Source organism: Heloderma suspectum, chromosome 1 (genome assembly GCF_057233095.1).
Source record: "Heloderma suspectum isolate Gila_16-S chromosome 1, 16-S_ref, whole genome shotgun sequence".
Taxonomy (NCBI): Eukaryota; Metazoa; Chordata; class Lepidosauria; order Squamata; family Helodermatidae; genus Heloderma; species Heloderma suspectum.
This window is the reverse complement of record NC_139458.1, coordinates 67,910,814-67,927,758: the sequence shown is the minus strand read 5'-3', so window position 1 is coordinate 67,927,758 and position 16,945 is coordinate 67,910,814. Positions and strand designations below refer to the sequence as shown.

Here is a 16,945-nt window from a genome sequence, read left to right as displayed (position 1 = left end):
AGTTTCCATAAAAGGCTATACAAATAAACAATGGCCCTACATTTTCTGGCACTGTGGCCAACTCCCACATAAGGCTTGGACGCTGTGCCAGAATTTTTTTTTTAAATACTGTTCCTAACAGTCCTGCCTAGTTTCTGTGGTATGGTAAATGGTTACTGTAGACAGAAGGAACATATCATCCTTGGTTGCGGGAGAAGATGGTTTTGTTCCCCCCTTTATTGCACCTAGATACCAACCGCATGATGAGAATTGTAGAATCTGCATAGTTAAAAATTTACTGGTTCCATGTTGGAAACTTAATACCATGAAATGTTAGTTGCAATAAGGGCTGTAATTAGTGTTCACATATTTTTCCCACTGATGAAGACCAGCAAGGTCGAAACACGTTTGGGATAGGGCCATTGTATATTTACACAGCCTTTTGTGGAACCCAGTTACGAAACTATGTATGTCTGACACACTATAGGACTGTTAATCTACTGTTTTAAATTTTGTACGAAGTATTATATTAACATTTGTTATATATTTGGAATATTTTTGTATCTACAACATGACATTTAGGTTCAAAAATATACCTCTGAATTATGCCTCAGCTCCAGCTATGAAAGGCGAGCACTAAATTAATAGAACCTACAATGGCTTGAAAACAAAAGCAGAACAGGTCTCATGATGTAAAGGGGAGTCACAGTACAGGTGTCGGAACACTCACCATTTTCTAAAAACACTGCTAAAAATAGTTCCTTCCCCTTCAATCCTGCTAAAAAATAGTGCTTTTCACAGTTCCAATTGTGTACTAAGGTACTAAATTGGGAACATGAAAAGGTTAACAGTGTTTTGTTGCTGATTTTAAAAGCAGGACTGGCACTGAACATTATTTCATACAGTGGCTTTAAACACCTGAAAATGGTTTCTCATACAAGGAAGATGAAGTCCATCTTCATCTTCCCACCCGCTCCTGCTGCATTAAACAACCCAGCGACGGTCTGGTCTGGGATGTTTAACATGACATCCGAACCCAAAATTGGAGGTTGTTGGGGAACAACAACCGAGGCTTGTAACCCAAGATCAAACCATGAGACATTGTCACTGTCTGGGTTGTTTATTTATTTATTATATTTTTATACCGCTCAATAGCCGAAGCTCTCTGGGCGGTTCACAAAAATTAAAAACATAAACTACAAGACAATAAAGTACAGATGATACAATACAATATTATAAACTATAATATAAAAATAATATCGAAACAGGAGCTAGCAGCCGTGCAAACATTTAAAATATAAAACCAGATATAAAGCAAACTGAAAAACTGAAATGTCTGGGAGAATAAAACGGTCTTCACCGGGTGCTGAAATGAGCACAATGTAGGCATCGGGTGAACCGCTCTAGGAAGCTCATTCCACAACCAAGGTACCACAGCAGAAAAGGCCCTCCTCTTAGTAGCCACCTACCTCCCCCAGCAACCTCCAGGTTATGGGTTCAGATGTCAAGATAAACAACCCAGGGACACAGCGTCCCTGGACTGTTTAATGCAGCAGGAGCGGGTGAGAGCCAGCACACTTACTGGCTCCTGCTTCATTATCAACCACAGGTTGTTTGTGACCTGTGAACCGGGTCGCACTCTCCTGCCCACTACGCCAATAAGATGACCTGCTTAACAGGAAACATCCATCCATGTGCCATTGTCACTGGTTTGAGGCATACTGGGCACATCTAATTAGGAGCAGGAAATATATTCATACACATTAGCCTCTAACGTCGGCATAGATGAATATGCAAGTCCTTGTGTACACTATCAAACAAAAACATTCAGAGTTGGATCACTGCAACATCCAAAGCCATTTACATAAACTAGACTGTAGCACAGCTCAGCCATCCATTGTTAGATGAGACAGATGCCTAATCGCAGGTATAACATAAGGATTCTAAAGTAAGAGGTCAGCTAAGGAGGTTTTTTGTTCACATTCATTTAAAACAAACCTTGAGGATATCACTGTCATAGGTATAATCTATTGCAGGAGAGATACGCTGTGAGAATATCTGCCCCATCATTGTCCGGTAAGCCTTCCCATCCACATTGGCTAAAGTATGATGAAGCACTTCATGAAGTTCGGACTCCTCCATCTGAGGAGGGGGAAGATGTTCACTTTTTAACAGCTCCATAGCAGTTGGTCGTTTTGAAGGGTCATGGTTCAACAGCCAGGTGATAACCAATTTCTAAAAAATAAGGCAGAATACATAGTCCTAATTTAAATCCATGAAAGCAAGGTTTTTCCCTTTGTTTTTCTCTTTTTAGCCATATGTCTTCCTGATAACACATTCAACACAAAGGGTTAATATCCAATGATGGCCTTATGCTAGCGGAAATGGCTCTGCTCATACAAACCAGGGCACTACATTTTTCCGATCTTCTCAACCCTCCATCTATTGTGTTTGTCTTTCCCATATTCGATACTGTTCCGGAGGGTCCCCTAACCCCGAGGATCAGCTTTTCAGGGGGCGTGAAGGGCTGCAATCCATAGGGTGAACTGACAAAAATTGGGTCTTCCACTTTGCGCGAGTGGAAGTGTTTTCCACTAGTGCAAGCCACTGTTGATACAACCCAAAGTTATTTACAGCTTTCAGTTTCCTGTCACTATCAATAAACCACAGCTGGCATAAGATCCAAAAGTACAGGATAAATTAATCTTTCAGAGCCACGCTAATGAACTCTGCAGGCTACAGAGCATTCAAATATCTCTTAAAAATATACTTCAGTGTCAGTAATTTATTACTTTCTCTTTCTGAATGTTCTTTTCCTTTGTTTCAAGTGTCGTATCATAATTGCTTGGGTATGTTATTAGTTTGAAACAAAGAGGGGAAAATAATGATTACATTTTAGCACAAAACACAGCAATTACTAAAAAAAGTACGAATACCTGCTTTGCATTTTTCACTTCATCAAAGTCTTTTGGAAATTCAATAGAAGGCTGAGAGATAAAATAGATTAGAATCAGTTATGGTCAAAGTTACAAAGGATATGCATACCAAAAGCCAGAATGCTTTTGGCATTCATAACAATAATTTAGAGATTGCCAATACTTTGGTCAAATCCTCAGCTATATTTCTACTCTTCTCCCAGTTTTCAAAACTGAGTTTTCATCATTGGCAAAGGGGTCACCCCCGCAATTGTGCCACTTTGCTGTGTAGATTCTGTGGCTTTTTTAACCATCACACAGCCAGTGTAGACCCCACATGTGACACAGTGCAGAGAAAGGCTGATTATGCTTTGAATTAGGCATATGCTAATGTCTACTCATGTACTAACATACTATGCCACTGCAAATACTTTCCCCACATACTTTCCTAAAAGTAGCAGCAGTGGGGCACAGAGAAAAGCTCCCCTATTCCAAACTGGGTAGGAGATAGGTCCTCTCTTGTCTCCATTAATATTTGTATCAGAATTATATTTTTTTTCAGAATATTTTACATAATAAACACCACAACAGAAAAAGAATATCTGTGCTCTAAAGAGTTTGCATTGGTGTCTTGGGATGCACATGAGTAAAAGCTTAGAAATCCCTGGAAAAGGTCACCAGGAAGATCTGATCTAGATTTATTATATGCAACAGTATTTGTTTTTAGTGCTTGAGCTAAAGCTTTACAGGATCCATAGAGAGATCTATCCACAAAATAAGCAACAGATTTTGCCTTTAGCAGGCTATTGAGAATGTTTTATAATGTTTGACAGACAGGTTATCATGAAGCTTTTATACATACAAGCCTTAACCGACTGAGAACAACAATCCTTTCCGATGCAGTAGTCAACGGATGATAGGACATCTCAAAGAATATTATACCCAAGCTGAAGAGGTCCACTTTCTAGAATAAAACATTGAAGGTAGAAGTAAGTGCAATTGCAAGGGACAGAAGTGTTTTAATGCTGCCTATTTCCTTAACTTTCCAAACTTGATAGGGCACTGAGCCCCTGGAGTCCAAAAGGCACTAAACCCCTGGAGTCCAAAAGGTCCACAGCTCTTTCTTAATCTGATTGCTTTACCTCACTGCAGATCCATTAAAAATAACTTTCATGAAGGTTGTTTTATGAATTCTCATGATTGCAAGCATAATCCTAGTGCATTTACAGAAGCATTTAATTGACATTTTGCAGCTGCTGGTGTGGCTGTATTGTTCTTTATACTGTCCATGCCTGATGTAGACAGGAGCGGGGGGGAGGGGATTGAAAGATCCTCATGTGCAAGAGGCAGGCATGTCCACAAGTGCAGGAAGGTGTGTGCCTCACCAATCTCCTCTCCCTGCACCAAATGCCATTCTAGAGGGTCCACCTCTGGAGGGCTTTGGGGGGTGGGCAGTGCAGCAGAGAAAATTAGCAACACAAAGTCACTCCATGCACAAGCAAAAGTGCCTTTCACGTGTGCATGGGGATTTGGATCCAAAAAGCTCCTTGTGCCTCCTTTCCCCTGTGCAAAAGTGTTCATGGGCGCAATTTCTCTGATAGGACATTGTGTTCTCCCTCCCCACAATTATGGAATGATCTCCTTGGCGCCAACACTGTTATCTTTTCGGTGCCAGGTTAAAACTGCCTTCTCCTCTCAGGTATTTGGCAGCATATACGGATTGTCTTTGGCTGATAGTTTAAAAATTGTTTTTAGATAAATGTCTGTGTGTGTAATGTCTGCTTATATGTTTTTATGGAAATGTTTTTGCACTTTGTATAATGGTTTTTAATGATTTTTAATCTTTGTGAACTGCCCAGAGAGCTTCGGTTATGGGGCAGTATAGAAATATAATAAATACAAAATGAAATCAAATTACTTTTACCTGATTGTATGTAGATTTAGTACTTCCTTGGACCTCTGGGCTAACATAAAGAGCGGTGCCAACCATTCCTGTTAAGTTTCCTGTTAAGGACAACATTTAGTTATCAATGATTTCACAGAAGCACCGTGAAAGTAAACAGACCGCCCCCCGCCCCCAATGCATTTTATAACATTTTCTTTAATTTGAGAAGTCTTTAAATTTGGTTAGTTTGTAATTAAGTATTTGCCCAGGTGGTGATATTGGCCAAAATGTTTAGCAAACCAAACCTTTTCTATCTCCCCCACAGCACCTTCCAAGCAGCTAAGATTCACTTTGTTCCTGTCTACAGTGGAAGCGGAGCTACAGCAATCTGTAATTACATGTTCCTTTAGGATTCACGCATCCAGTATTCAATATTATCTCTACTAAAACTCTTTATACACCAGTCTCTCCTCACACACTTGCCAGTATTTGACACAGATGTTGATTTCTCTTACTTTTATGAGGCAGTTCTGACTACCAATTACATCTCCTTATAAGAATCATTGCTAGAAGATGCCAACTACATCTTTATACAAAGAAACAGTAGGGTTTGCCTGTAAAGCTGAAATAAGAGAGGCCAACATTCTGCTCAAAATCTTAAGGAACTTCCTGTCCACCGCAGAGACAACTCAGGGGTGGACTTGGATTGCATTGGCAGAATAAGCTAGAAGATGTGGCAGCTTGGGAAGCCCTGTTGAAGGAGATGGTCAGAACAAGATGCTGTAGGACAGCCTTCCCCAGTTGGACTCCCAGAATTCCTGATCATTAGCTGTGCTGGCCGGGGCTGATGAGAGTTGAAGTCCAAAACACCTGGAGAGCACCAGGTTAAGGAATGTTGGAGGAAAACCCTGGATCAGAAGCAGATTAGTCTAATCAGGAAAAGCATGTGAGGTCCAAGTCCTTAGTGGCAGTCAGTGCATTCACTGGGGTTCAACATCCAGGAAGTTCTATCCAGAAAGAGCAATACTTTGGTATCAACAAGGAAGCAGCAAGCATGATCTTGGATCATGGGATCAGAACATGGAAGAGTTGAAGTCAACATCAGGGTAGGCATATGGAATGTTAGAAACTCTAGAACAGGGGTGGGTGGAAAGGAGATCTCCAGAAGTTTTGGACTTCAGCACCCAGCATTCCTGACCACTGGCCATTCTGGCAGGGGCTTCTGGGAGTTGAAGTCCCAAACATCTGGGGATTTCACCTTCTGCCCAAAGTGTAGCACAGCAAGGATGAGCACTGATAGCAGCCTTATTAGGGCCAAAGCACATGATACTTAGACGTGGCTAGCAGCTTTTTTCTTTCTTTCTCTTTTTTTACTCCAGTGTAAGCACAGGTTTCCCTTCTGGATCAGGACCCTGGTGTGGGAAGAAGGGAACTTTTAGCCTTCCCCTGCTCCACTGCAGTCCTGATCCAGATCAGGGCTATCATGCCTGCAATTTATATAGCCAAATAGTTATTCATTTGCTTTAATACAGCCTTTCCCAACCTGGTGCCCTCCAGATGTGTTGGACTACAACTCCTGGAGATGGCTGCTTTCATGGATCAATATTTGGCAATATAAATTGCAGTCATGGGGAGGGGGAGTTCTGTGCTTACTCTAGACTAGAGTAAAAATGAAAAAAGGCATAGCTGCTAGCTATGTCTTTAAGGTAACATATGCTTTTGGTTGTAGTATTCAGACTTAAAAGTATTAACTGAACACAGGAAGTGGTGAGTTCTAATCACATCAGAGCTCACCCAACCTGAGACTGCTTAAAAGTTGAACCTGGTCAGCTTTCAGTGGCCCAGTGCTGGTCCAATCCTAATCCTGCAATCTGAAGGACATCAGTTCACTGCAATCATGAATCTTGACAGCTGTTTTTCAAGGGACATATTTAGATCCAGGACAGAAAAATTGCTTTATACCTACCAGAAGGATCACTTTTAGCCAAAAGATCATCTGAAACTCCTTCTCCTTGTTTAGTGTCTATCTAAAAAAGAAACCGCAGTAAACCTGATTATACAAGTCTCAGATTTTTGATGGCTCGTAATTAAGAATGTTTTGTTCCAAAAGCCATCCATGCAACAGGATCTGTGCTTTATTCAAAACCCCACTCAGCCATGAAACTCACAGGGTTACCTTGAGCTAATCATTATCTCTCAGCCTAACCAGCCTACCTCACAGGGTTATTGTGAGGATAAGAAGCAGGTGTGGAGGAACCATGTACTCAGCCCTGGGCAATTTGAAGGAAGGGCAAGATAAAACTGTAATAAATACAACTGAACTCATAAAGCACAACTAGACTGTGCAATGCAACATGATAGTTAACAACTCTTCTATGGAAACTATGCTCTTTCATACTGTTCACAGAAACTAAAACAAAAATATCATCCCCATTATGGAACAATAGGATTTCCAAGATGCCTTAAAATATACATTTTAGGGTTCAAGCTTTTCTTAAAAATACTTACTGCATATGCTGGGTGATCTGTGGCCAAACCAAAGTCACCAATTTTTACATGATCTCCAGAATCTAAAAAAATGTTGACAGGTTTCAGATCTCGGTGAATCATTCCCTTTTAACAAAACAGAACAAAACAAAAGGTTGATAGGAGAGAATTAACTTGTGCATGGATCATACCTCAATATATGGTATGGGCCCACAATATACAGGAGACTGTCTCCTCTCATACGAGTCTACCCACTCCTTTAGATCTGGTTGGGAGGGTTCTGTCTCTGTCCCAATGTGGTGGAAACATGGGTGGGATGTAGGAGAGGGCCTTTTCTATGGCTGAGGACAACCTGTAGAACTTCCTGCCACCCGACTCTTCTCCTGACTTTTTGTTGGTTAATTAAGGCAGGCTTTTGGTCTACTGGCTTGAAGAGCTCTTAGTGGTGTACTGCCCTGTGTGAGGTGTTTTTATCTGTAGCACTAGTCTCTAATACTTTAGTGGTTGGTTGGTTTGATTTTTATAATTTCTTTGCCATTTCAATTTTTTGTAATATGTCTTGAGCACTGCTATTGTAATAGGAAAGAAGATTATAAACACATTATCTTAATAAGCAATGTATGACAAGGAGGGTAGCACTGGCTAAATGTAGAGTTGAAATAAACGTGAAGAGTTAGTCATGACTGATACAATCCTATACTTACCTGAGAGTAAACCCCACTGAGTTGTAAGTTACATCCTGGTGATTTCAGTGCAACTAAGTCAAGATGCAACCCAATGGCTTGTACGCATTTGTAAGAGTGTAACTGATGGAAAACTTTTTTCTAATTTCTCTCAACATTTGCAATTGCTCCTTCTTTAGCTGGCAATGGGAAGCACACACATTTAAAACGAGTCCTGTGCCACATCCTGAAAGCATTGCTTTAGGAGGATTTTTACCACCAAAAGGTCGCAGCATGCAATTTAATTAAGTATTCCAGTACTTTGCAAACTCTTACTTATGAGTCTACCGTAACTAATGAAGGACATATGCTGATTAAATAAGATATTGCTCCCAAACAATATAAGGTCTGGTAATGTGAACCAGTATAGTGAAGTGGATAGGATGTACTGGAAAGATGTGGGTAAAATATTTGGAAATCATATATGCAGCTGGGAAGTCCTTAGAGCAAGGGCAGGATGGAAGTGTATTAAATAAATAAATAAATCTTGAGAAAACCAAGGGAAAACGAGTCATTTTAATTAAATTGCTTGACATGAGTATCACTAACCTTTTCATGGATATAAGCTAACCCATCCAAAATTTCCCGGAAAAGCCTCCAAAGGCGACTTGTATCTTCATATAAGCCTTGGTCAATGGTATCTCGTAAGGTGCTTTTTTCACAATACTCCATCTTCAGATGCAAGACAAAGAAACACAGCTGAAAAAGAGGAAACTACATCCTCTTTCTCCACACAAGGCTAAAATCCTGCACCCTTACTAGGGCTTCTACTTCTGGATTCCTTGTGGGATTAAGATCACCTCCTTTACATGTGTCTTTTTCTGGGGATTTTCTTTCTGGGCAAGTTCTATAGGTTTCATTATACAGCCGTTAGATGGCACTGTGATATAGCAGGATTCCAGAAATTCAGCGGAAATTTATCACACTTCAAAGCAGGATAAGATCTCTTATCGGGTTTTCCCTGTTGAGAATAATGCTGCTATAATTGCCAGAAAGCATGGGAGGGGCCCTGGAGGTTGACAACGTCATGTAAAGCACCCACAAATTACTGTGAGTGACCAATCACAAGCGCACAATAAAGCCTTGTGTAGAAATGTCCCTAGTGGTTACGTTTAGTACTGAATACATAACTTATAGTAGTGCTGTGAACGTCAACATATACAACATTAAAGGCACAATCTTATGCATGTTTAGATAGAAAAAAGTCCTACAACTCCCAGCATTCCCCAGCCAGCATGCCTGGCTGGGGAACGCTGGGTTGTAAGATTTTTTTCTATCTAAACATACATTTATTATTAAATTTATTATTAAATTTATTAATCGCCCATCTGGCTGGTCACAATACATAGGATTGTGTCCTTACTGTTCTAGTTTGTAGACTACCCTTTTCATTAGAATGTGGGATTTTAATACTTGTTATTAACTGGCTACTTTATATGTATTCGGAATGTATTATTATGCCATGAGCTTTTGAGATGGAGTCAGATAGAAATCTAAACCAAAATAGTTGAGATTCATTCAAAAATCACCACCAAGTAAGAGTTGGATGCAGAGCATTTAAAAAAACACCTGAAGTCATCCCTACTCAAAATATAGAGAATACAGACACAATATAGTGGGCATGCTCTGACACCATACATTTTGTGCTTATAGAAATAATAAGACTTAGGATTTCACCAGTGACCTGACTTCTTACAAGCTCCTTTGAATGCTGAACATAATACTCTGTAATCTCATTTTTGACCAAGAAAAAAAAGTTCATATAATGTATGATAATGACTATGCAGCTCTCTCTAATCAAATGTCCAATAATTTCTAACCTGAATGTACAGATGGTGTACAGTCTGAATCATTGACATTCGATCTTCTTCACTAGGACTGTCTTTTTCCTTGCAGTCTTCGTCCTGTGTCATATGAACACAAAAGTCGGATGCAAGCAAACAGTTCTCCAGCTACAAACATCTAGCCAGATTCACAAAACGATCACATGACTTTAATTTAAACCACAGTAGTGTTATGTGTTGTTTACGTGCCAAATCAAACTAATTTCCCATCTGTATGCTCCGCTACATCACTGTAGAACAGCTGAGAATGCTTTGTTATGGCTTTTACCTGCGCACAGAACCATGTGATAACACATGCAAATGTGCATGCCTTTTTATAGTATCAGTTAACATGGAGAGGGGGAGAAAATAACTGCATCCCACATTTATTTATTTATTTACGATATTTATATACCGTTCCACATCAGAAGATTTCGGAGCAGTGAACAACATAAAAGAATAAAACAGCAGGTTAAAAGAGTTAAAACATTTTTAAACACATGTTAACAGTATGTGCAAATCTGCTCTCCGCATGCTGAATTTGAATGAAGGATTCTGTCATCGCTAGATCTGGACCCCTACTGGCCTGTCAAACATCTTACCTTCACAGTTGCAATGTATTACGAAGGGAACACCCTTATCTAATCCGGCAGTATTATCATCTAAATGCCAGAAAGAACTATAACGTAAAAACGTCGGAGCCATTATTAGGGGACGACAGCGAGAGTGGCTGGAGGTGTTGGCAGGCTGTTGGGGGAGGTGGTTTGGGCCACCTTCCCAGACCATTCAAAGCAGCCTGCCAGCAACATGACCCATCAATCAAGGATAAAATCCTCTTTCATTCTTTCTACAGCCTGCAATTTAACTGAATATGTAATCAATTTTTTATGGCAGGTGGCTGATGTTACTTTTGTATATCAGCCCTCAGAAGTACTCTATATTTCAGAAGTCAAAGGAACGCACAGCTGCTGCCCTCACAACAAAACAAGGATTGGACCCCAGTTCTAGTGCAAGTAGCAGTTACCAGCAATGCCTGTCGTGTGCAGCCCTGACCACACAAGGATGCCACAGGCAAGACTGCCGCAAAGTGGTTTTGAGGCAGCTCCATGCACAGCGGCTTGGGCATTCTGAAGAGTCAAAAAAGACTGGGTGAACTGACTGGCCAAATAACAGTCAAGTATTTTTATTTGAATAACAACAACGACAAAATACTTTAATCATCAACAGGTTCAGTATGCATGCTAATTAGAGCCAGTGCAGTGACTAGAGTGTTGGACTGGGAATATCCTGCTTCTAGTGCCCACTCTGCCATGAAGCTCACTGTGTAACTTTGGGCCAGTCACTGACTCTCAGTCTAATCTACCTCACAGGGTTGTTGTGAGGATAAATGGAGAGGAGGGGGATCACGTCTGCTGCCTTGGGCTCCTTCGAGGAAAGGCAGGATATAAATGTAACAAATTAAAAACATACACGACCAGTCAACTAACCAACATGCCAACCCTAGGACTACTGGAATGGCCATATTAACTGCCTCTCTCTAGCCCTGGCTTCTTCTGTGGCTTGCAGCTTTTAATGGTAAGCGGGGACAGAGACAGTTGCCAAACGCTGGATGCTGCATTGGCCCACTATAGCATAACAGCTGCAGCAGATGAACAATATCAAGACTACCAAACTATAGTTTTATAAGAGGAGAATTAAATGTACACTTTTATATTTACCGTGATAGGATTTTTACTGTTGTCTTCTTCATGATCGAAAATGATATCACTTTGAGAATCTGCTGCTGGCCTAAACCAACAAATAAAAATGGAAAAATCAAAGTCTTCGCAAACAGTGCTCTCTGAACTATGTTCCATGGTCACCTGAATTTTTGCAGAAGCTTATTAGATGTTCCACAAGGGGACGTTTGGTAATCGGATACTGGAATTGAAGCTTTCACTCTGTTGTTCTAACTGATATTTCACTGTTCTCTTTGTTTATTGATTTCAGTTATGTTAGCATGTCTTTTATTGTTATGGCTTTGTTTTAATTGCATTGCAATCCACCTTGGGATAGATACTACAAAGGGTGGTAAATAAATGCCAAAAAAAACACATGATTTTAAAATAAAATAAATAGTGGCAGACGAGATGCCCAAAAGACAGTTTATCTTCATTACAGAAGTTGCCCAGCATTAAATAGGAGGGTTAGAGTCCTGGAAAAATGAGTCATGAAATTACAATACTGAGGCATTCCTCATATTTTGAGATGTTTTGTTACTATCTAGCAGTAGATTTGTTTGTCTCAGGAAAATCACAGCCCACCATTACATAACAATATAATAGGGTACGCCTATGACTAACAACAGGAGCACAGCCAAGGTTGAAATAGAAAAGTAGTATGTGAGAAGGAAAGCACAGATATGTTACAATGCAATCCTAAGTATGTCTACTCAGAAGCTAGTCCCACGGCATTCAATAGTACATACTTCCAGGTAAGCATGTACAGAATTGCAGCCTTAATGTAAATTATCAAAATCACTGAGATGGCTCAAAATATGATAGTTTAAGAACCTCTGTGGCATATTCTGTAATTTTTATTCAAGAAGTTTGGATTACTTTATCTTTGCTCTGCCTTATCTGGAATAAGCAATATTTCTCTTCCCTCAAGAGTCATTAACAGAATAAATCTTCCTCCATTTTGATATTGAAAATGCTAATGCAAAGCATTTTCATGTATGCTAGCATACTTTTGGTCACTTCCTTGGTCTTACCAAACCTCAAATCCATACACATATTCTCTTATACTACCAATGAGCTAGCATTCCCTGCCCTAACAGGTGCTCAGCTTATGCTGAATAACATTCCAACATTAAGAGGAATCCCATTTAATCCCCACCCCTTCAAAGACAGTTAATACTGCCATTTCCATTACTCAGTGGCTGCAACATCAACCCTGAGGACTTGCACGCGTGGAAACATCCAGCACAGATCAAACATCACAGACAGAATTTTTGTGTCACCTCAAACACAACTGTTTACAATCCAGGATTCAGAATGCAGCTGCAAGCCATCATGTGATAAGTTACTGAGGGATTAGAAAGCATAAAGTGCATACCTATCTTCCCAATCTGGTGCCCTCCAGATGTGTTGGACTGCAAGACTTGCAGTCCAACATATCTGGAAGGCACCAGGTTGGGGAAGGCTGGTGTACATTTTATATGCATGCATGCATCAACCTTAAGAAAACTTCTGATGTGTTTCAAAGATTGGTAGATTTACGGTAATAGAACAAAAGACGATTTGAGTCAATACCTCAAACCTACACATTGGCTTGGACTCCTAGGAAGTGGGAGGAAGCAATCTTTGCAGATGCCTTCTTCCCCCTGCAGCTTCCTGTAAATCTGTTCAGGAGGGTTTGGGGATCCTCAACAAAAGTATGGGAAGTGGTGTGCGTGTATGTGTGTGTGGCTGGGGGCAGGAGGAGCTGCAGAGGGAATCAGCTGAAATCACCTCCTTCCCCTCCCCCTTTCATCAGCGGACGCCTCCGCTGGTTTGCAGTCCTTTCCACAAATAAAGGAGCCTCGACATTCATAGAAGGGCAACTCATATTGACAATAAGTGCTCCAAAGCCGCAACCCGTGACCCGGGGTGGGGTGGGGGCACCAAGAATGACTCACAAGAATGACTGTGAAAATACGCCTCCACCGTCATCATCATCGTCTTCATCATCACTGGATTCTTGATCAGCTGCACTGAACCTGGCACTTGACGATCTCTCGCATGAGGTACTCCATTCCACTGAACTGGTCAGAACAAGAGGAGGGGCGTTTGCTTCTATGTCATCCATGGACTCCTCTTCGCCCTTCCCATTCAGAGCCAGCTTCTCAGCCCCTTTCTTCCCTTCGGTGGTTTCTGATGCCAGAGTACTAAGCAAAGGCCTCTCATGTTTCTCTATCCACGCATTGTAATACCGCACAATGTTCTCATGGTTCAGACGCGACAGCAGCGTCACTTCCCCTTTAATTCTCCGAAACTGCTTGCTTGTGGGATTTATGTGGATGCGCTTTACTGCATAACAGCAGCCATCCAATTTGTTCTGGACCTGACCGTTGAAAATATTACAAACAGACGTTTAAATCCAATCCACACAAAACTGTTCCTTCTGGGCAATTTCCCATCCTCTCTCACCCAAGAAAGCTCTGCTGAGCAATGCCATATTATTTATCATATAAATCATATCATATATCATATATATTCCAAACTGCCACTCCTGATATCCGTTTAACAGCACTGCTACTGATGAGGGTGGAAGCTGAAACGTTTAGCTAAAAATATATATATATTTAATACTCTGTTGTTAGTCTTTTAGTCTTTCTGTCTTTCTTATATACACACACGCGTGCATGCACACAAGCTCACATAGACGTAGTGTACACTGCATTTATTGCTTTGCTTCTAGGTAGACTACTATACAGAATGATTGCTTGCTCTACTATTATGTTTTATTCACGCATGAAAATCACAGGAAGATGTCACAGAACAAAATTAGTCTCATACTGTGTACTGTATGCACCTTGACAACTGCTCCAAAGGCTCCTTTTCCAAGCAGTTGCAACTCTTCAAACTCATTGTAATAACGGGAAAATTGCCTCTGTGTTTCTGTGAAGAATACACTGCTAGCAAGCTGACTGCTGGGAATAACAGTTTCAAGATCATCTATTCCTGCCGAATCTGAAACAGAAAAATTGTAATTGAGAAGGAAAGCACAGATGAGCAATTTAATGTTAAATGATAACAATCACAAGGGTTGGCGTGATGCACAAAGTGGTAGATTAAGAGCTTCTGTTGAAAGGTAGACCAATTTTTTTTTATGTGTTATGTTTGGAGCTCTAAATCATTACCAAGTTATGTTGGCAGATGTCTCAAACCACTTCAGCAACATAAAAGAGTCAAGCCGGAGCCAGTTCATGAAAGGAAATGCTAAGGACTAAGTAGAGATCTATATTTCATACCCTCCAAAGTTGTTTGTACAAGTTGTTTAAATCTGAAACAGTTGTACTGAAGTCGCAGATCTAGCAGAAGTGTATCTAAGCTCCAACAATAGTACCTGGCTAAAACATTCCCATACTCAGGGCACAATATGGGCTGCCTTCCTTTATTCATCCAAAAGGACTGTGGCCTAGCAACTTTTTCAAGTTAACCAAACAGAAGCAGGAAGGAGGTTACCCCTAAAGTAAAAAAGGGATAACAAAAAGAGAAAACAATCAATTCAAGAAAATATGATGCTCCTGTCAGAGCCCTGGTCTCGCTATGGAGTGATAAGATGGCAAGGACTGTTGACATTACTGCTCCCAGCTATCCTCTCTGGCACTGTAGACTATAGCTGGCTCCCAGGTTTGCCAGACAGCTGCAGGGTGATGAAACAAGCAGGCCAATGAGTAGAATGTAGATGGTGCAAATCTCATACTGATTACAACCAGATGCAAGTAAGAGCACGTTACTGTGCCTGCTTTATGGCAGTGAGGACATCAAAGTGACTTTATAGGTAAAGGGGTTATTACATCTGGATCCTGGGAAGGTTATTTTGGAACTTACAAAGGCCTGGTGTGACAAATTTGCTGGGCACTTGGAGGATAAGTCGCTCAGATTCGCTCTGACCTGGATGCCATTATTGACATAGTTCCTGTGGAAGTGTTCAGAGCATTTCCTGGTCTGGTTTTATGGGATCAGTTTCAACTGATGGAGTTGAAGGATGTAGACAAGGTGCCAGAGGAGGTTCATCCAAATACTTGTTATCCTCAATCCTTGCTCATCTTGGATAGTTATGTTGAGCCAAAGGGGACTGACTGAGTGGGTTCAGGAGATAGGGATAGCTAGCCACAGTGTTCCACATTCTAGAAACCTCCAGGTTTGATTACTATAAAGCATTGTATGTGAGGATGCACTCAAACATGGTTTGGAAGTTCTACCTAGTACAGAATTCAGCTGCTAGAATTCTGGACCGTTTGCCTAGCTGGAGCCATGTTACATCAGTTCTGAACAAGGTACGTTGACTGTCTAGTCATTACCAAGCCCAATCAAAGTGCCCGTGCTTATCTTTAAAGCTCAAAATGTCTGAGAGTCCAAATATCTGCCTGTGAAATACGGTCAGAGGAATCCCATCTCCATATTTCATCTATAGCAGAAATACATTTATCCTATACAAAAGAGAGGGCCTTTTCTGTGGTGGCACCCTGATTTTGGAACACCCTCATGCAGGAGGTACTCCTGCCAGATTAAAGCCTTTTTATTTGTCCAGGCATTAAAACATTATTTTTACACACACACACATATATATATATACACACACACACGTGTCTGTGTGTGTGTGAGGGAGAGAGAGAGAGACAGAGAGAGATGGAGAGAGAGAGAGAGAGAGCGCATGTGTATTAGCTGGAAGAAATCGTTTTCATGCTTCTCAGCACTGCTGTACTGACGTTTAGGTTTTATGCTGTTTTTATCATATTGAATACATTATTTTTGTGCGTACCATCCTGAAATCCTCTTTTGGATGAAGGTGCAGTTATAAATGTATAGTATTGTTTTCTCCATGCAATGACTATTGGTTTTAGTGTCATACTTTGGCTGCCTTCAGTACCTGAGCATTTACCTGTTGTGAACCAATATTTTGGGGGAAAGTACTGAAGACAGTTCAGCAGCACCTTTAATACTAATAAAAATGATTTTATTGAAAGAACATGCACTCTTATAGGTTCCTATTTCTTTAGATGCTAAAGTAGAACAGTGGGCTATATTTGGGGGTTATTTGTGGCCATTCAATGAGTATATTTTGATTCTTATTTATGTATACAATATTTTTTGAAGTGAATTATCCCTAGGACTTCACTTTCTAACTTTGGGAGCAAGTTCTATGTTAGGAAATATTCCCTGCATAAAAATTATTTATTAATTTAGTAATAATTATCCTGTGATGTTTCAGGCACAAATATTTTATTACATAATTTTATTTTCTAGCAATTTCAATTATTTTAGAAATTATAATGTTGTACAATTGGAATTCTCCCAAACAAAATCAGCCCAAATCAGCCTTGGTCACCCTGATGGATGACCTTTATTGAGAGAGGGACAGGAACCCTGTTAATTTTATTCAATC

General features: G+C 40.4%; 1 protein-coding gene across 2 annotated transcripts in view; it reads right to left on the bottom strand.

Moving 5' to 3' along the window:
• Positions 1 to 16,945, bottom strand: part of EIF2AK4 (eukaryotic translation initiation factor 2 alpha kinase 4) — a 65,643-nt gene that overhangs the window by 21,761 nt on the left and 26,937 nt on the right. For both annotated transcript variants that reach the window (XM_084845059.1, XM_084845070.1), the window contains exons 11-21: positions 14,366 to 14,523; positions 13,470 to 13,894; positions 11,530 to 11,599; positions 9,809 to 9,892; positions 8,538 to 8,660; positions 7,288 to 7,392; positions 6,746 to 6,806; positions 4,819 to 4,898; positions 3,757 to 3,858; positions 2,916 to 2,966; positions 1,978 to 2,214 (exon numbers count right to left, since the gene is read on the bottom strand). In XM_084845059.1, the coding sequence (XP_084701185.1) occupies positions 1,978 to 2,214; positions 2,916 to 2,966; positions 3,757 to 3,858; positions 4,819 to 4,898; positions 6,746 to 6,806; positions 7,288 to 7,392; positions 8,538 to 8,660; positions 9,809 to 9,892; positions 11,530 to 11,599; positions 13,470 to 13,894; positions 14,366 to 14,523 (1,496 nt within the window). The remainder of the gene's footprint in view (positions 1 to 1,977; positions 2,215 to 2,915; positions 2,967 to 3,756; positions 3,859 to 4,818; positions 4,899 to 6,745; positions 6,807 to 7,287; positions 7,393 to 8,537; positions 8,661 to 9,808; positions 9,893 to 11,529; positions 11,600 to 13,469; positions 13,895 to 14,365; positions 14,524 to 16,945) is intronic.